General features: G+C 33.9%; 1 protein-coding gene and 3 long non-coding RNA genes across 4 annotated transcripts in view; 2 read left to right on the forward strand and 2 right to left on the reverse strand.

Moving 5' to 3' along the window:
* Positions 1 to 246, forward strand: part of LOC6497632 (G protein-coupled receptor kinase 1) — a 213,302-nt gene extending 213,056 nt beyond the window's left edge. Inside the window, 1 exon segment of the mRNA XM_044716065.1 lies at positions 1 to 246. Within this exon segment, the coding sequence (XP_044572000.1) occupies positions 1 to 131 (131 nt within the window). The 3' untranslated portion in view covers positions 132 to 246.
* Positions 247 to 1,278: 1,032 nt separating this feature from the next.
* Positions 1,279 to 2,099, reverse strand: LOC123257333. The gene is made up of 3 exons (XR_006507375.1): positions 1,978 to 2,099; positions 1,570 to 1,915; positions 1,279 to 1,513 (listed from the first exon to the last, which is right to left on the reverse strand). It is a non-coding gene; the product is annotated as an uncharacterized LOC123257333 (long non-coding RNA).
* A 1,202-nt stretch (positions 2,100 to 3,301) lies between these two features.
* Positions 3,302 to 19,304, reverse strand: LOC123257336. Its single transcript, XR_006507377.1, has 3 exons — positions 19,149 to 19,304; positions 6,387 to 6,572; positions 3,302 to 3,758 (listed from the first exon to the last, which is right to left on the reverse strand). It is a non-coding gene; the product is annotated as an uncharacterized LOC123257336 (long non-coding RNA).
* LOC116655247 lies at positions 18,249 to 20,906 on the forward strand. Its single transcript, XR_004310385.2, has 2 exons — positions 18,249 to 18,278; positions 20,774 to 20,906. It is a non-coding gene; the product is annotated as an uncharacterized LOC116655247 (long non-coding RNA).
* The last annotated feature ends 511 nt before the right edge of the window (positions 20,907 to 21,417 follow it).

Here is a 21,417-nt window from a genome sequence, read left to right on the forward strand (position 1 = left end):
ATTCTCAAGACCTTTTAGGATCCATGGCTAAAAAGGCTGGAAAAATTTATGGAAGTGAACGAGATGCCACCAAATCTTTGCTTATACTTGGAGGAAATGGTTCAACGAAATCTTCTAATGGATCTAACTAAATATTCATGTTAAATAAAAAATTTCATTTCAAATATTCATTGTAAAAGAAAAAAAAATTTAAATAAATGTGAAGAAATTCGTATATATTCAGCCTGTTTCAGGTTGAACAAAGTATTATTGTTATTAATTCTTATTGTCGTATTACTCCGGTAATTACCGGAGAAAGAAAAACAAACACCTGGTAACATTCATTTAGCGCTTTCGTGATAAATGAAAGTGAAAATGTAAGTAATCCTTTCCATTTCATTGAGATGACCTTCATCATCAGCTTTAACTAGTATTAGATACACGGCGAACTGGGTCTTAAGCACTTATAGGGATTTTTGATCTTTGAGATAGGCAAGCATTCTAATACTGACTAAATTGACTTGACATATAGAAATTGTTTTATTAAATATATTTAAAGGACTGGTGAGTGTCTTAAATTAATCGAAATGAAGATGGTGTTTATGTTTGCATTTGCCTTTATTCAGCATTTGAATTTGACTAAAGTCTAGATTTAGCAACTATTTGTATTAAATACAAAGACTAACTTCGTTTGAGTAGATAACTACCAGATAATTTTAGAAGGTAAGTGGCAAGTCATTAATAACTAGAAATGATAGATAACTTTTAGACCAAGCTTTTAGAAGAACACAAATGACTCTAAAAGTATACACAAGCTAAGATGCTCGAGCCCATCATACGATTTTTAGTGGAAACTAGAAGTACTGTGAACAAATAAAAACTCGAAGCTTATGGAAAAAAGAAAAGCTAGTGGTAAGTGGTTAAACAGTAAGATTCTAAAATGACATATATATACAATTGGCTTCAAATCATAAATATATACCTCATAAAGGGTATAGGGAGGGTATAGTTGTCCGAATCTTATTAGAGTGATTATAAAGTCAATTTTTTTCAAAAGAGTTTTGATAAAAGTCTCAAACCTCTACGTTAAGATTTTTTAGATGTTTAAGTGGCCATTACCTCAGCCTGAAAACCACTGCAGTGATCAAAAAGTCTAAAAGAGGCTTTGATGTCTCCTTACTCCTCTTATTCCTTTTTGATTTATATTTAAAATATTTTTATATTTAAAAATAGAATTAAAGTCTTTATAGAATTTTTATTGAAAACGAAAAAACACAACAAATTTATTCAAATAACATATTTAGAGAAATTAATAAAATAAAAACAAAAATTCAGTCCATTGAGTTCGGATAAGTCACTTATTAAAGCTATAGTAATTCTTATTTATAAGCATTAGCTGGTCAACGACTTCGGACTTCAACCGGGTACGGCGATCCGAAATTATTTGGCCTGATCTGATTTCACACGACGTGGCTGGAATACATAAGAATTTTTTTGTTAGCTCCTTGAAGGGCTGCATTTTGTTTGAACACTGCTAGAATTAGAATAATTTATTTTACAATAATCATAATACATCATTTCTTTATTTACCATCCAAAAATTTAAGGATCGCAAGTTTCTGGCTCGTTCCCGATTTCTACGTGTTGTCTGAGCAATATAATTGCATCAAAATGCGTAGTCGTTGTTTTTGAACTTATTTTGAGTTAAAAATTCGTAAAATAGCTCGAAGTTGGATTGGGTGGTGTTGACGCTATCGACGCTGATGTGGATGGTTCTTGAGCCAAATTTTTAAAAGCATTGCACAGTGGTTGCGCCCATAGGCCATAATTCAAAAAATCGGCAGAACAGAAAATTTGCGAAAAGTAAACAAAAAGTCTACATAATGTCCAAGTTGCTAAATGGCAAACCAGATTTTTCAGAAATCTAACGGGACTTTCTAAAATAGAATGCAAAGCGTGAACAAGTGTTTAGTTTTGAAGCGCAGCGGCGTTAAGTTACCTCTTCGTCAAAATATTACTGGATTTCAAAGTGTTCAAACGTTTGTTAGAGAGGTCCCAATTTTATTATTTAAAATGAATTTTAAAGTTGAAGGTATTTACTTACTAAATTACACTGTGCGACAAAAAAAAAAACGAAATACACTTGGGAAACGAGATAGTGTAGGTTGTTAATCTGGTCGAAGAGAACTCAAAAATATTTTTTTTATATTTTTGGAACCCTCCAATTTTTTTTTTATTAAAAAAAAACCGTTTTTCGGGACTTTTTTGCGCTTAAAAATTCCTGAACGCGTTTTTTTCAACCGATTTCAAAATTTTCGGTGTTTTTCAATAGTTAAATGTTGTAGCTTTTGAAAAAAATATATCTTCGATTTTGTTGAACAAAAAGGACAAAATTTTTACACCTGAAACTAAAGTTTTCGACTTTTATTTGTGTTTTTCGGATTTTGATGCCAGTTTTTCGGTACAACTTACAAAAATTCGGCCATTTTTGATACATATCAATGTTGTCTCATTCATTCAGAATAAAACGAGACAAATTTCATCAAAAAATTATGAAAATTGGTGAAGTTATAACGCTTTTCCCAAAAAAAGTCAACACAACCTAGCGGGCGCTTCGGAGGAACAATGTGTATAAAAATAAGAGTATATTGCTTTCTTCTGACAAAAAGTTTGTCATTTATGCCACATATTAATATTGTCTCAATAATACTGAGTAGAACGAGTCAAATTTCATTAAAAAATAATACAAATTGTTGAAGTTATAACGCTTTTCCCAAAAAAAAGTCAATAAAACCATGGGAGCACTATAAGAAAAAGAGCATATTCCTGACTTATACACACAGGTACTCCGGAGCGCACGCAAGGTTGAATTGACTTTTTTTGGGAAAAGCGTTATAACTTCACCAATTTTCATTATTTTTTGATGAAATTTGTCTCGTTTTATTCAGAATGAATGAGACAACATTGATATGTGGCAAACATGACAGAATTTTAGTAAGTTTTACCGAAAAACTGGCATCAAAATCCGAAAAAACACGAATAAAAGTCGAAAACTTTAGTTTCAGGTGTAAAAATTTTGTCCTTTTTGTTCAACAAAATCGAAGATATATTTTTTTTTCAAAAGCTACAACATTTAACTATTGAAAAACACCGAAAATTTTGAAATCGGTTGAAAAAAACGCGTTCAGGAATTTTTAAGCGCAAAAAAGTCCCGAAAAAACGGTTTTTTTTAAATAAAAAAAAATTGGAGGGTTCCAAAAATATAAAAAAAATATTTTTGAGTTCTCTTCGACCAGATTAACAACCTACACTATCTCGTTTCACAAGTGTTTTTTCACTGTCGCACCGTGTTACTTATTGTGAAATTTATTTGATAAATATTTTATTCATTATGTGTTTTTAATTAACTATACATTTTTTGTGTATTATATGAACGTCTTTTTCATGTTTAAGTAGACTTTTGGAAATGTTCCCCCCCGATTCCCCCTTTATGAGTGATATCAGTGCATTTGCCAATGTTTTCAGGTAATAAAAATGTTAAGTTCAACTGCCGATTTTTGCCTATGTGTATATACTCGTTAATAAAGTCAACCTGTCAAGGTCAAATTCGCGACGCAATCTGCTGCTCTTCCTTTGCTTTTATGATGTTTCTTTCGTTTTCGTCATTTGTGTTTGTCGATAATTTCGCATATTATTTTTTCGCTTATTTTTATGTTTTTATTTTTAATAGGTGCTTCTTGTAAGTGCGAATTTTCACGCATGCACGTCTTTGATATTTTGCTGCAAAGAAAAGGGCGTTGATGCAGAAAAAAATCGGAGAGTTACTAGTGTAATAGAAGAAAGCATTAAACAAAAAGGCTACGCAGTCGACATGACAACACTTAGTAATTGCATTAGTTACATTTGCAAAAAAAATTGTACTTTTTGGGCCAAATACAATCGTTTTAAGAATTCAATTGTTAAACATCAATCTAATTGGCTGAACACTATTGAAACAATTATAATTGAGCCACCTCAACTAGGGATTGCAAGTGCTGAACGTGGACGACCCAAAATTGATTTTGCTGAGTCCTCAAAAAGGACAAAACGTCGTCGGATAGCTCTGCTAGAAAAACAAGATGAGTCTGCAGCTTCTGTTTTACGCTCACCCTATTTTCAACCGATCCCAAAGTCATCCGAAACAAATATGGAAAAGGTCTTATCGCTTTTAATGGACACTGGAATCACGAAACATCAATACTTGCTTATTCGTGAATTTATAAATAGTGAAGCTTCATATTGGCAATATATTGCCAAGCTGACTGGTCTACTCAAATTTAAAACCTTAAAATATCCAAAAAAATATAACAGTAGCAGAAACATATGCAGAAGTTGAGCTGCAGAGTCTACTAGACAACACAGATTCAAGCATTTTAGAGCTCGAAAAAACTGTAACTGAAAATTGTCTTGATGGCACGGAGAACACACTAACATTAATTGGAAAATGGGGCTTTGATGGCAGTACAGGGCACAGTGAATATAAGCAAAAGTTTTCAAATTGCAATGACCACTTCAGCTTATATCTGAAAGTAACTCAAAAACAAGAAAGGAAGCTAACTTCGGGCGGAGCCGAGTTGATATACCCTTGCAGTTCAGTCGCAGTCCGCTAGGTGGCGCCACGCATCTTATATTATTAAATATATAGCGGATCGTATATAGTCGGCCGATCCTTATGAAATTTGGCATATTGAATTATTTTGCCCAAAGAGTAATCTGTACCAAGTCCCATCTTTCTAACTTAAAAAACACCAAAGTTATGCCAATTTCGACCGTTCTATGACAGCTATAGGATATAGTCGGCCGATCCTTATGAAATTTAGTACATAAGATATTTTGGTCAAATATAACATGTTGTGGAAAGTCCCAACCCTCTAACTTAAAAAACACCAAAGTTATGGCATTTCGGATCAATCAGTTATATGGCAGCTATAGGATATAGTCGACCGATCCCGGCCGTTCCGACTTATATACTACCTGCAAAGGAAAGAAGGGTGTGTGCAAAGTTTCAACTCGATAGCTCAAAAACTGAGAGACTAGTTTGCGTAGAAACCGACAGACAGACAGACAGACAGACGGACAGACGGACAGACGGACAGACGGACATGCTCATATCAACTCAGGAGGTGATCCTGATCAAGAATATATATACTTTATAGGGTCGGAGATGTCTCCTTCACTGCGTTGCACACTTTTGACCAAAATTATAATACCCTCTGCAAGGGTATAATAATATGGAAAAAATCCTAGACCATCATCTACACGCTATTGTAGACCAGTCAGACTTCAATTTAAAAAGGAAACAGCCACACTATCCGTTGAAGAAGAACTGTACTTCAAAAATAAAATAGATAACCTAAAGCCAACGGAATTTGAAAGTCCCAATAAAAAATTATTTATAAATCATAGCCTGCAACTTACTCACCACTTCACCTACATACGCTTTTTTGAGTACTTTTTGCACATTTCGTACAAATTGGAAATAAAAATGTGGCAAGCGAGATCAGCAGAACAAAAGCTTAATGTACTGCAAAGAAAAGAACGAGTACAAGCGCAGTTTCACGATAAAATGGGAATAATTGTTGATAAGCCTAGAGACGGAGGCAGAGGAACTTCCAACGATGGAAATACGGCCAGGAAATTTTTTGGTAACCCGAGCTTGGCATCTGATATTACAGGCATTGATGAAGAAGTCATAACCCGCTGCGCAACGATATTGCAAGCCTTAGCATCAGGATATTCCATTAATGCTAAAAAATTCGAAATCTATGCGTTGGATACTGCTAAGCAGTTGATAAAATATATCCATGGTACTATCTTCCAGCAACAGTGCATAAAATTTTAATTCACGGTGCGAAAGTGATAGAGCATGCGTTGCTGTCAATTGGAGAGCTATCAGAAGAAGCTGCGGAGTCCAACAACAAAGAAATAAAGAAATGCCGGCTGCAACATACTCGGAAGATGTCTCGCATATTGACAAATACAGACTTAATTAATACACTTCTTTTGCGTTCAGACCCTTTCATAACAAGTCAAAGGAAACTACCAAAAAGAGACAAATCTAATTTTTCTCCCAGCACATTTGATTTATTAGAAGATATTTGTTAATTTAAGATATTTATTTCACTCCCAATTTTTTAAATACATTTATTCTTATATACATATCATAAAAGGAACTTTAGAACCTCATTTCATTATATTTTGAAAAGCTTGTGGGAAGGAGGAGAGGAGTTACTATTTTATACTCTAAATAATTAAATACAAATAAATTGGATGCCTAATAATGAAATTTTAGCACTGTAATTCTACTGGTAAGTAAGTAAGTATTTTGCTTAGAGCACCGTTGCCATATATTACTACTGCCATACTTACCACGGTCCATCTAGGAACGGTGCGCGTTTCATAGAGTGCCCAAAACGATCATTAAAGCGATCACTTAAAAAGTTGAATGCCAGAATGGCTTCTGGGCTTTTAAAGCTATGTTTATAGGAAAACACTTGTAACTTATCCATCGTTGAAACTGAATCAGCTTCGCGCCTACACCACCAATATCACTTCCTATAATTATAAACATAAGTAAATAATTAAACATTATTATTAACAAAATAAGTAAAATGTTACAAAGTTAAGCGTGCTTCTCTTCGAATTTTTATACCCTTGCAGAGGGTATTATAATTTTATAATTACCGACCCTATAAAGTATATATATTCTTGATCAGGAGTCGATATAAGCATGTCCGTCTGTCTGTCTCTCCGTCTGTCTGTCGGGTTTCTACGCAAACTAGTCTCTCAGTTTTAGAGCTATCGAGTTGAAAATTTGCGCATGACCTTCTTTTTCTTGTAGGTAGTATCACTAACCATACAACATATAGACTTCTCATTTCATACAACGAAAATGGACGCAAAAATTTCTTGCGACAGGCCCCCGGAGGCCCCAGAGAGAATCTTACCTTCATTCTTCTACGCTCATTCTTACGCTAATTTTACGCTCATAATCTCATTTAACTTTTTTGGTTGTTCAGTCGCAGAGAGGCGCATCATCAAGAAGGTTCTTCTGCGGTATAACCTATCTTTATATGTATGCGTGCTCACACATTCACATATGTGTTTCATGTGTGCGTTGGATTTCGTTTTGAAACCAGCTAAAATTTTTGATTTTTGTAACTTTACAGGCATGCTTTCATAGGGATCGGCCAACTTTTTCTGACTTATTTATATTGATTTCCTTTATTAAGGGCTGGTCACCATACCAGGACGCCATACAATATGAAAGGCAGCTGGTTAAGGCAGTGTAATTTCAGTTTACAATGTAGGGAGACATGCCCTATTTGAGTCCTATTGTTTTTTGCGCGTCAAAAGGTTCATGGAACCTTTCTTTTACTTTTTTTTTTTTATATTTAGCTTCTAGTTTACCTTTTTTTCCAGTACAAACCCTAAGTAATTTCGGAACTAAGTAATTCGGGACCATGCCCCAAATTATAATTTTTTTCAAAAGTCTGCAACGCAGTGAAGGAGACATCTCCGACCCTATAAATTATAAACATTCTTGATCATGATCACCTCCTGAGACGATATAAGCATGTCCGTCTGTCTGACTGATCGGAAATGCAGCGCTGCAGCAGAATTTCTCGCCCTATACTAGCGAGTTATGGAAAATGAGAGTTTGTAATGTGATGTTGTCCGAACGACTCGAAAACTATTAGACCAGATTTCTTGAGATTTTTAAAAACTTTTGCAAAGGGGATATGTATCTATGTATCGTGGTCGGAAAAGGAGTGTTTATCTAGCACACTCCAGTAAGATACAAAATTGAGTATCTGTTTGAGCACTAGTGTTATACCAATTGATTCCTTACGGTTTTTCATAAAGAATGTGGTTTATTTCCCCCATTGTATTTATCTCTTCGAATTATCTTTGTGGTGAGTACAAGTCCACACTTGTACCACTACAAAAGTGGAACTTGCACTGAAGTTACTACAGATACTTGTCTCCCATTATTGTATGGGTTTTTCAAATTGACGCCACTGGTTCAATTGAAAACACGTCACTGGAAATCAGTTGAAGGACCATGGCTAAGGCAAATAATTATTTAAGGAAAATAGCATCTAGATCTTGCCAGAAATCTATTTTCCTAGAACACGAAAGCTTCAGAATTTTTTTTCTATGGTAAGTAAAATTTGTTCTCTTTGACTAAAATACTTGTCTTACGGCCTAATACCTCTGAGTTTGACATCTCGGCTTATATCAAGGCCAAAACAAGATTATACGAAATATAAATTGTTGTGTCGGTAAAGTTGGTTCCTGTAAAGCCTATTTGTATCCCCCTTTATGTCGGGAGTCGCCCATAACCCATATGAGGTAGTTTTTTAAAGTTTTACTTTAAATATAGTAGAGTCTATTCTTTCAAAATAATTTTACCCGATTAATACATCGGAAAAGCACATCCTACAATCTAGCCTGAGCACAGTATCACATTAGGACCCTCCGATTCCCAGCCCTGCAGAAAGAGCTTCAAAAATTTAATAGAAGTATATTTTCTTGTTGCTACCAAAACGCTTGAAGAATCTGAGTGCTCAAAACATGGCTTTATTCCTCAGTCTTTGATTACGAAATTTGTATTTCCAAGGTCACTGTGTTTGGAATGAATCGGCTATATTTGTAAGATATTGCTGTTAATAATGAGTACTCAGCTGAAAAAGCCCCTCTCCCGAATCAGTTAGAAATAGACTTCTTTGAGACTACATTGAATAGACTTTTACTTGATTGTCTATTTTTCTGACCTGTTCCACCAATTTATTACTTTTAAGTTATTTATTTTTGTTATCGTTGGTCAACGGATCGGATCCCCTTATTTCCTGGATTGCACTTTTCAACTTAACCCCATTCATATCACTCATTCATAGCAGGTCTCGGGACTTTATATTCTGTAATGTGACATCCTCTGTGGCAGTTATTCGGTCGTCGCCATTATCGCTTCCAGAGCTTACAAATGATTTAGGAATTAGATTTTAATTATAATAAATATATAATTATAAGATTATAATTTTTATAGCTGTTCAGTTACCGAGCGTTTTCGAGAGCTATATTCAACGTTTTAAATATGGGCTTTAGTAAAAAGCACAGTTCAATTTAGAGATATTCATACAATTTATTTGAAATGTTTTGGGTTTATACAAATGATATATGTATAGATGTGACTGCGAGGGGGTGAAGACCGAATTAGAATACAAACGCGGGAGCGCGGCTTAACGCTTGATGCTGCGGAGCGATCGAGAGAGCACGGGAGAGAGAGAGACAAAAATTAGTGCATGACGGCAGATTCAGGTGCCGATCGAATGCACGAGAGCGGGCGACGCGAACATAGGTGTAAAAGAAAGTGACGTCACGAACTCAATAAATTATTGCCGGCCAAACTTCTTTCCGGCGGCTGCTTGACCCGACAATAACTATAATATATTATATTTTATTATAATATATTTATAATATATTTTATTAAATTATAACCTATTTTATCATTTATAATCCACTGAATTATCCATAGATGTAATTAAATCCTAAATTATTGAATTTTTATTAGTATAATAAAGCCTTAATTTTTAATTATCATAATCTAAAATAACAGATTATTGAAATAATAATAAATAAAAAAATAAACAGGACTTGATTCTGATATTCTTTTTGTGCATCCCACATAATAGTCTTTATAAAAACATGGTTTAAGCCAGAGATCGGTAGCTCCGAAGCTTTAAAAGCATTCCACTTTTAGATGTAATCGACTTTTGCGAAGGGTAGGAAATCAAATTTCTGCAGACCCCAATTACGCTTCTGAAAAAGTAAAATCGCAAGGGATTGGTGACATAGACTTTTTATTTTATAAATTTTCTGTTCAAATGTACCAAATTTTTCAAAAATCGACAATGTCACTTGGCCAATATAAACACGTTAGAAATTCTTTAAATCGGCTGCAGGACTTGTGTTTTGTTTCAGATTCGGATGGAATTACTCTTCCAGAGCTTCGTCTCTGTTCTAACCATCAGGATCCACGCTTGAGGTTTCGTGTGAAACAAATACTTAGAAAATTTGTGCAACTCAGACAAAGTTGTTATTTTGTAAGAAGTGAAAAATGTAAATATTTTTTTAAAATACAGTAAATAGTTTACTGCTGGAAAAAAATTGTACCGTGTTTCTGATAGTCTCAAGGACGCAAAATACGAAACCCATACTAAAAATAAGTTTTCGTTAGCTTTTTATTGCTTTTATTAAGTCTAGAGGCGGTCTTGGGGAAATTCGGGGAAAGAAATGTTAAGGTAAGTTTAAAAGGGAAACAACCTCTGACATATTTAAGTAAAAATAATTCCTTTAGTAGACATGGAACGACGACAAGTGAATAAGCTATCAGCTCTTTCCGTTGTGGAGATTGCAAAATTATTAAAAACCAACCAACCTGTTCTTTTCCCTGAGAAAATTCTGTTTCTATGATTTTCATAACAAATAAGTAAACGAACTTTTTGTACACAAATATTGAAGCTTTGTGAATTTAAGTAATTTGAGTTTTGTTATTTTATTTGATATTGGTGGTCATCCTTATAGCATTTATAATAAAACATGTAAGCAAAAGAATTGATTACCTAATTTTTTGTTGGCTTAGCTTCCCAAAGGTTATAGTCATAAAAAACTAGATCCTAGCAAAACATTCACTTTTGATACATACTGAATCAAAAATAATATGGAAAAGAAAATTTAGCACTAGAGGGATAAGTAGTTTTGGAATTTGATCCAATCTACTGGCAAGTGAAGGTATGAACATTGCCGTACCTAAATTTTCCGAAGAAAAATATCCGTCCGCTTCAACACATCCTCCTCCATTATCGGTCGATTCTTATCAAAATCCACAGAAAGACAAATCCACAGTGGTTGGGATTCACAGTGGTTGGGCTTGTATAAAGCCGCGGCCATAAGTACTTCTAGTTCAAATATTGTAACGAAATTTACAACAAAATCTAAAAAAAAATAGGGAATGTATAGTAAAGAAATTGGCCGTGTCCGTACGTTTATATAGCTGCATAGGGACGATAGGATAGAAATAAGTGTTTAGTATGAAAAAATTTTTTTGTTTTTCAAGATACATATGTAAACCAATCTTACAGATGTGTGCTTGGAGCCGTTTTGTATATGCTTGCCAAATATAGTCCAAATCGGAAGACTATATCATACAGCTGCTATAGCAAAAATTGCAACAAAAATAGGTACCAGTTTCAAATAATTTTCAATTACTTTAATAATAAGACACATTTGTAAAAAATTAGGAGTCATAACAAATAAAATAAAAAAACATCAAGTAATCAAAAAACATAGAAAAACATTACAGGTAATCAAATTCTTCTAACAAATCTAATAAGATTGGTTTCATTAAATTGGATTTAAATTTGCAAGGTAATTTCCTTAGTCATATAATAAAAGGATCAGAAGACAAAAGTAGACTAATAGTTAGCATAAATTCTGCTTTTTTCAGCATGAATCTCGTAATGTAACCGTTGCACAGTGGTCGATTTGGCCTTTCTAGCAGAACAAAACTATATTACAAGAAACTGGTACGCTTATTGTTTATGAAATATTTCTTAGGCGTTCTTGGGCCCGCTGATAACGAATCTGGAGTTAGATTTTCAAAACTCATAATCGCGGATCCAATATGGCGGACATAAGATTGAAAAACTTGATGGATTTTGATGAAACAATTGTATCTAGGAGTTATTCGAGTCGATGATACCAAAGCTGAAGTTGGTTTTTTTAAAATTCAAAATGAAGGATACTGTAGAAAATAAGGTACCCCTGTATACTTTGGTATGTTACAATGCACGCTTTATAGATACAGGAAGGAGAAAGAGATCTTGGAGTAGTTATAATTGTCCCACTCTAAGAAATAGAGAATAAGAAAATATGTATATCAATTTTTCCTCAGTCACAAATAAAGTTCCGAAGCATACACACGGTGTTTTAATTTTTGTCGCTTTGAATTCTGCCGCTTTAAGAGGTTATGGGCCCAGGCACTGGAGAATTAAAGTTATTCTTGGACAGTAAGGGCGTTGGCAACAATAACATTGAGTGTAAAGTCATCTCAATTGACCTACATCAAGAATTGCTTGACGGCTGTGGAGGCATGGACCAAGTTGAAGGAGGTTCATCTAATAAGCAAATTTTATGACAACGCAGTGCTAAGAGAAGTGTTTAATCTCATATTTTCAAAAAGTCATGGCTATATAAAACTGTGTCTTTGTTCAAAACGTATCTATTGCAGATTCAGCTTGTTTAGTAAAGCTTCCTAGAAGTTGTAGATAGCCATGACTTTCTGAAAATATGAGATTAAAAACTCCAATTTAATTGAAGAAATATTGTTTACACACCTATAATAAATTAAATAAAATTATTTTCAGTTTTTCCTTAAACCCAAAATTAAAACTTGGTATGATTTACAGATTTCAATAAGGAAATAAAAATCTTCCATAGAAAAATGTTTGGGGAAAAATCATAGAAGACCAAAAATTAATGTAGAAAATCTGAGATTTTAACTTTGGATGAGTATTCCAAAGATATGGGTAACTGCTAGACCATTTATTAATTTTAGTTGGTACACATACATTTCAAAAATGATATGTACTAGAAACAATGATGGTCATCGCCATTACACGGCCTACATAATTCAATATATGGTAAAATTTTATCAATTTCTTCTATTAGGTGTACCGCGGAAATTGTGGGTGATAGAACCAATGTTTGTTCTGGACTTGGTAGAGGGAAGCCTAAAGGTTATGGAGCAGATGAAATTATGCGTGAAGGAAAAAAAAAGTTGAAAATTAATCGGGAAAATAATATTTTTCTTTAAAAAGGCTTGTTTGTTTTTCTATTGTTTGGACATCTGTTAACATTGTACTGGTTTTCATAACTTTGGTTAAGTTATTTGGGCTGATAATCTCTGTATAAGCATTTTGAAATATTATGAAGTCCATCTCACATGGAAAATAAAAAACACTTTTTTTGGAGCATAAATATTCTGTTATTAATTCTTTTGCATATTCATGGGTCATTTCTTTATAAATTATATTAAGTTTGGTTTTATGAAAGTATTGGGTCAATTTAACTTCATTTCCTCTATGAAATTGGTAAAGCGCCGAGGCACTGTGCAAACCGCTTGTTAAACTCTTAATCTATCGCTGGAAACTTCGATCTTTCCCTTTATGTGGAAGGAGTCCTTCATTATTCCGCTGCATAAAAAAGGGGAAAAAATCCGACGCTACGAATTATAGAGGCATCTCTAAATTGTCAGCAATTCCAAAGTTTTTTGAAAACTTATCACTCCACATTTGCAACACCTATGTAGTTCAATAATAACTCCGTGCCAGCATGGCTTCATGAACCGCCGCTCCACCACTACCAACTTATTGGAGCTAACATCTTTTATCACGGATGGCTTCCGGAATGGCTTACAAACAGACGTCATATACACTGACTTCAGTAAAGCATTTGACTCTGTTAACCATTCGCTTCTTATAAGTAAACTCAGTCTTTTGGGATTCCCAACTGATCTTCTTATGTGGATTTCGAGCTACTTATCAGGGAGAACCCAACGTGTTTTCTTTAAAGATGTTACCTCGTGTGTAGTCCGCGCCACATCGGGGGTGCCCCAAGGAAGCCATCTTGGACCCCTACTTTTTACTCTGTTTATTAACGACTTGCCTTAACAAATTCACTTGTACTTATGTACGCTGATGACGTTAAGCTATGCCTTCAGTATAAATTCACTAGCGCCCAGTCTAGACTTCAATCCGATTTGGATAAACTTCAAAATTGGTGGTTTAGCAAATAACCTAAAGCTTAATGGATCGAAATGTAAACTTATGTCTTTTTACCGATCTAGTCCTCACCAGGCTATGTACTTTCTCTATGGGAAACGCCTTAGAACGATTAACTCAGGTTAACGATCTAGGTGTCCTATTAGATTTGAAACTTAAATTTACCGACCATGTATCTACCATGGTTAATAAAGCTATGGGTGTGCTTGGTTTTATTAAAAGATGGTCAAAAGAATTTAATGACCCGTAGATAACTAAAACGTTATATACATCACTGGTCCGTCTGATTCTTGAGTATGGATCGTGTGTCTGGAGTCCTCAATATGGAGTACACCAAGATCACATTGAATCTGTACAAAAAAACTTCCTTACTTTTGCTCTTAGGGGACTTAATTGGGATGCAAATCTTTACCTCCCCTCTTATCATAGTAGACTTTTATTAATCAACTTACCAACATTAACAAATCGTAGAACGATGCTGGGTGTCATGTTTCTATATAATCTTTTTTATGGAAATATAGACAGCCAGCATTTACTAACACGTTTAAACTTTAACATTCCTAGTAGAAGGACCAGAAACTTTCGTCCTCTACTCCTCAGCCATTGTAGTTCGACATATGCCCAACACGATCCGTTCAGGGTATTATGTTCGGACTACAATGGTCTCTACCACATCTTATCACTTTGCTCTACTAACAATCTTAAATCGCTTATATTAACCGCCTTATCTATGCAACACTCTTCCTCGTAATATCTTTCTCCTAATCCTCGCTTATCTATCTCGGATCTATTCCTGCGATTCGAGCCGTACGTTACGCGGCAGCGTCCCTCGGTCGGTTTGGACGGGAGGTGGGCTGTAAGTATGCAGTGGAAAAATTTTCTTCTAGCTTCACACTTGACAGAGCATCAGCTACCTGGTTTTCTTTTCCCGGCAAATATTTAATAGTGAAGTCAAACTCGTTTAATTTTATTCTCCATCTTTGTAGTTTCATATTTGGTTCTTTTATATTATGAAGACAAACTAATGGTCTATGATCGCTAAACTACCAATCTACTAAGAGATAAGACCTAAAATATTTAGTGGCCCAGACTATAGCCAGAAGCTCTTTTTCTATTGCTGAATAATTAATTTCATGTTCATTAAGAGTTCTACTAGCATAACAAATAGGTTTATGATTTTGTGATAACACTGCGCCTATGGCGACATTGCTAGCATCTGTTGTTAAAGAAAATAATTTTTCAAAGTTAGGGTAAATTAAAATTGGGCCTGATGTAATGAGAAGTTTTAATTTCTCAAATGCTTCTAAATATTCATATCTGTTGAATTTATATTGGAACCTTTCTTTAAGTTTACAGTCATGGGTTTTGCAATTTTCGAAAAATCAGCTATGAATTTTCTATAAAATCCACAGAGACCTAAAAATGATTTTATTTCTTTTTGGGTTTTTGGTATTGGAAATTTTTGTATTGCTTCAATTTTTTTGGGTGTTTGGCTTTATTCCTTCTGTTGTTATTATATGTCCAAGCAATTCGGTTTCCTTTTTCATAAATTCACATTTGTCACGTTGAAGTTCTTATCTTTTTTATAGACAATATGTGTTCCTCTAATGAAGTAGAAAATACAATTATGTCTTCATGTAAACAAGGCAATGGTGGTATATTAAATCTTCTAATAAATTTTTCATGCAACGTTGGAAAGTTGCAGGCGCATTTTTCAGATCAAATGGCATTCGTGTGAATTCGTAATGTCCATTTTTAGTTGAAAAAGCTGTTTTTGAAATAGAATTTTCATCCATTTGAATTTGATGAAAACCCTTGGCAAGGTCAATTGTTGTAAAATATTGACACTTTCCAAGTTTGTCAAGTATTTCATCCATAACTGGTATCGGATACTTATCATCAATAGTTATTTCATTTAGACTTTGATAGTCTATTACTATTCGAAATTTCTTTTTCCCTGATGCGTCCTCTTTCTTTGGGACTATCCATGTTGGAAAACAATAAGGGGATTTCGATTTACGATTCCCTGATTTATTATTTCTTTTATTTGGACTTCAACTTCTTGATCATGAGCTTGGGGGTATTTACAAAGGTTTTTTTGTAAATAGGATCTTCATGTTTGGTTTGGATTGAATGTTTTACAGCATTGGTAAAGGTCAAATTTTCACCTTCCCTGTACTGGATATCACTAAATTCAAATAATATGTTATTTAATTTAGTTCTTTTTTCTTTATTAAGATGATTTATTCGAAATTTATTATTTTCTTCTAAGTCTTTATTAATTGCAAAATTAAAAGATATATCCTCAGATGAAGGTGGACTGAGATAATCTTCCAATTTTTCCATTTCGGAATTCTTAAAATCTTCGTGGTTATGTATCATGGAAAAAACAAATCCGCTCAAAGTGACTGTTTCCTGTTTATAATTAATTGCTTCACATGCTTCTAAATACTCTCTTCCTATCAATATGTCATATTTTTGCGAAAAATTGTGAACCCAAAATGGTTGATCGATCGGGCAAAGTTTACTTGATTTGAAATTTACTGACTTATTTAATTTAATTACACCATTAATGGTGGGCACTTCTGACATTTTTAATGTTTGTGGAAAATTAAAATAATTTTCTTTTATTAGGTTGATTGAACTTCCTGTATCTATTATACATTTAAATGAGCGATTGTTATTCTGATGTAAGGGTTTCTATTTCTTTTATTGGATCCGAGGCTATTTGATGAAATTATCGATTTCCATTTTAGATTGATCGCTTGGAATATTCACGCTGTCTCTTCACTGGTTTGTTTGAATTAGTACCTTGTAAAGAAGATGTTGGCTGTTGATAATTCATAGGATTCTGAGCTCTACCTTGATTTAAGTTTTGCTGCAATTCCTGTCGAAATTGTTGTTGATTGAAATTATTTGGTTGGGTATAGTTACTTTGCTGATTATAACTTTGTTGATTATTATTATTATAAAAGAAATTATTTCTCTGGAAATTATTATTTCTATGATAATTTCTCCTATCTTGTCCGTTTTGATTTGAATTATGTTGTGATTTAACTTTATCAGAACCAGAATCATAACAACCTTCTTGTTGTGCTACTTGTTTAAGTTTACTGACTGTATTTATATCGTGCCTTGCTATGTCATGAATAACCTGTCAGGAAGTTTTCTCATTATTACATCTTTAACAGTATTATACATTGCATTATTATAAATCATTGTATTTAAATTATGGTTTTCTAACGACAATTTGTTTGTTATGACAAATATTTTATATTCTAGATCCTCGACGAACTTACGAATACTTCCATTGAAAGGGGTGTTGTAAAGTCGTCTTAGTAATTCCACGCATGGGGTTTGGGTTTTGTACTCATCGATGAGAGCAATCCTTAGATCGTGCCAATTGGTTGCTGCTGATAGCTGGGACACTCGCTGGGCATCTCAATTGCACTAAAGAATACAGCTGTTTGACGCGGATCAGTTGATGGATACAAATTTAAAATATATTCGATCCGTCTGATGAATGCACTTAATTCCCTGGTGCTTCCATTAAAATTGGGAACTTGCCTAATCTGGCTTAAAGCCTGATTAAGGTGTAGCTCGGAGAGTAACTGGATTTGTGCCACTGGTTCAGTCATTGTAATGTTTGTATTTCTTATTTATTTCGGTAGCGGTCAGCGTTGGATTGGTGCTCGCGCACAGGGCGGAAAATTTCGGGGGGCGGCAAAATTTGAAGCATAAATAGAAAATTTATACTTGGATAATTTTTGCGTATAGCCGTCGGTAATTCAGAGCGGCTACTGACCGATTTTAAGAGGTTGGGTTGTCTTTCGAGCAGAAATGTTTTCAAAACAATTTGATTCGATGTTTATCTATTCATTTGAGTTGATTATGTAAATTCTGTGAGTCATGAGTGACAGGCGAAAAAAATTAAGCGGCGCTGCTTTTAGAAAGCGCGCTTTAGATAAAGCCAACAAGGAGGAGGAAATTTTGTGCAAAACTCCAAAATTGCACAATTTTTTCATCAAAAAGAAAGACGAAAAACATATTGATGAGAGTTGCCTCGTCTCAGAGAAAAGTGGTATGTCATAACAATTATTGAAAAATCGGAGCATTGTTGAAAATAAAGTATCAACAATAAATGAATTCAACCAACGATATACATTATTTAATCTGTTAATAATTATGTATATAGTTCACGGTTTCCCCCGACATTTGATTTAGGAAGTTTTCAATTTTAATTAATAATAAGGGCGGGCATTTTCTATAATGCACAGGGCGGCACTTTACATAAATCCGGCCCTGGTAGCGGTCACACTATGAAAGCGGGCTACTAATTTATTTTAAGTTTTTGTGTTTTGTATATTTTCGGTAGCGGTCACACTTCGAAAAGTGGGCTACAAATTGAAACTAACACGTAAGTTCTTTTGCGGATGTGAATAGCGATTAACACTCGCGGTTAGTATTATAGCTGCAGTTGCATTAGCATAAAATACTTCTACGATGTTCTATGATCTCTATTGATCACTGGTCACTTTTACACATCCTACCGGCTTCGCCAATTAAATATCTTCTTCAAAAAGTTTAAAAAAAATATATATTTTTATTTGAGTTTCGGTTTTGATACAGTGTGATTCCTTAAAACTGCTTAGAATTTCAGAACTACTGCTTAGAATTTTAGAATTTCCGAACTAACTTAACTTTGGGTCTCTTAGTCCTTTTTATAGCTACCCTTGCTGAAGCTTTTTGCAGATCAAAGCTCGAAAGAAGCTTTTCTCTCTGAGAGGCTTTGTATTCTGAAGGGAATAAATTGAGTCGGAACCTTTTACTTGAGGTGTCAGTTGATGTGGAAGGCTTTTGGGTCTCAATTAATCGAGGTGACAAGAAAATGTGAATTTTCCTGTGAAGTGGGTTCCCATTTAAGAATGGTATGATCTATTTAGTTTTAATTCACTTAAAAGGAGTGAGAAAGATTTGAGTCGGGATTCTGTTTACCAAAATATTGTTTTGGTTTTCAATCTGAGAAATTGGAAATCTGATATGAGGCTGTTTTCAGCCGAATTGGAATAATTAAATGTTTATGTTTTTTACAAAAATTGGAATGAGGCTATTTGCAGCTGGATTACGAATTTCAATACAAAAGGCTTCAGCTTCGGTTTACAAAATTTACTGATATACACTTAAAGAAATTTTGTTGACATGTTACTATATTATTATGTTATATATTGATTCCAAGTACAACAAATAAGCACAGGTCACAAACACATTTTTTTGGTCAAGTACACACCTTTGTTCACAATATAAAACACTTTATTTGATATAATATGTTTTTTTGAAAATCTAATAGTTCAATACTAGTAATAGTACTACTAATAGTAGTAGTAATACTAATAGTAATACTTCAGGGTAAGAAGTGGCAGGGAAGCGGAACACGTTCGATACACTGTTCGATAACAATGTTCGATAGATTACTGAAGCTCGATTATCGATAGAAAATAAAAATAATTTATATCGATATTATCAGTGAACTACTGGTAGCTAACATATAATCACTAACCATACAACATATAGACTTCTCATTTCATACAACGAAAATGGACGCAAAAATTTCTTGCGACAGGCCCCCGGAGGCCCCAGAGAGAATCTTACTCTCATTCTTACGCTCATTTTTACGCTCATAATCTCATTTAACTTTTTTGGTTGTTCAGTCCGCAGAGAGGCGCATCATCAAGAAGGTTCTTCTGCGGTTAAACCGATCTTTATATGTATGCGTGCTCACACATTCACACACACGGTTTCATGTGTGCGTTGGATTTCGTTTTGAAACCAGCTAAAATTTTGATTTTTGTAACTTTACAGGCATGCTACCCTAAGAAAATGGGAGTTATCGTTATAATATACCTGTGAAAAAATTTTATTATATTTTATATTATATATTTTTATATATCATACTTTTTATACATATTTAGGAATACGATTAGATGGCAGCAGTAAAATGCTTCACATATATATTTACGAAATTACGTATTTATATATTTACGAACAATTAAAAATCATTGTACTTAGAAACAGGGTATCTTTCAGTCGCTTTTATTTAAAACCCAAATTTCACTGTTGTTATTTCATGGTTCTTGCATACCCTACTGATGCCCACGGAAACAAAAAATCAGCGTGTTTTGTTTATTCTCACTCCACAAAAATCATCTATCAGAAGGGTATGGAACACCATCCGCTGGCAGAACTACAACAACTTAAAAGCAATCGACTGAAATATACCCTGTTTCTACCTTAATATATAAATTTTAATGCATTCGTTGACATATGCATATATATATGTGAAAAACATTTTACAGCTACCACTTAATCGCATTCCATAACAAATATAAAATATAGGTTGAAATATTAATATGTAAAACATATTTTTTTCATCATTAGCGTATAATGTTTATCCCAATTTTCTTAGGGTAGCATGCCTGTAAAGTTACAAAAATCAAAAATTTTAGCTGGTTTCAAAACGAAATCCAACGCACACATGAAACCGTGTGTGTGAATGTGTGAGCACGCATACATATAAAGATCGGTTTAACCGCAGAAGAACCTTCTTGATGATGCGCCTCTCTGCGACTGAACAACCAAAAAAGTTAAATGAGATTATGAGCGTAAAAATGAGCGTAAGAATGAGAGTAAGATTCTCTCTGGGGCCTCCGGGGGCCTGTCGCAAGAAATTTTTGCGTCCATTTTCGTTGTATGAAATGAGAAGTCTATATGTTGTATGGTTAGTGCTATAATTTAACATAAAGGATACTTTATCGAAAATTGAATTAAACGATGCTAGATATGCCAAATCGACCACTGTGCGTTGTCTTTAATCGGCTCTTGCATAACTTCAATAATTTTTTTTTAATTTTCCAGCATTGGTTCCACCTTCTGCACAATAAAGATTAAAAATACATAGACGTTTAAATACACACTTATGAGAATCTCCTAAAAAGTAAATTTTTAATGAAATAAATAAAAATCTTACAAAAAGATTACTAACACGAGCGAGGAGGACAAAACAAAAGCACATTAAGGAAAAACTTGCCCTTGGTAAACGCTAGATGAGTATCAGAATTTTTACGATTATATAAACATCTGCAAATTTCTGCAGCTGATTTTAGGCATATAGTACCCTAAATGAAGAGTACCAATGTATCAACATACAGTGAAGAGCACATGTTGATACATGTTTGTCACTTCTGAATTCAAAGTATTTAATAAAATTTGGTAAAAATATAAATAATGATTCACAGCTTGGAAATATTGACAAGTCAACGTCGATCTATTTCTATTGTGGATTATGTGGTTTCTTTCACCGTTTACTTACTTATAAGGAAGTAACGGTTTCCCTACCCTATTCCCTCCCTTACTTCCCTACAAGGGAGGAATAAACATTTTAGGAACCGTAGGTTTTAAGTTACCGAACGTTTTTTGGTAGCTGTAATTAACGTTCAGAATTCCAGTTTTTTAATAAATACAAATTCGGTTTGATTTAATTAATAAAAGTAATATATTTG

This window comes from Drosophila ananassae, chromosome 3R (assembly GCF_017639315.1).
Source record: "Drosophila ananassae strain 14024-0371.13 chromosome 3R, ASM1763931v2, whole genome shotgun sequence".
NCBI classification, from domain to species: Eukaryota; Metazoa; Arthropoda; class Insecta; order Diptera; family Drosophilidae; genus Drosophila; species Drosophila ananassae.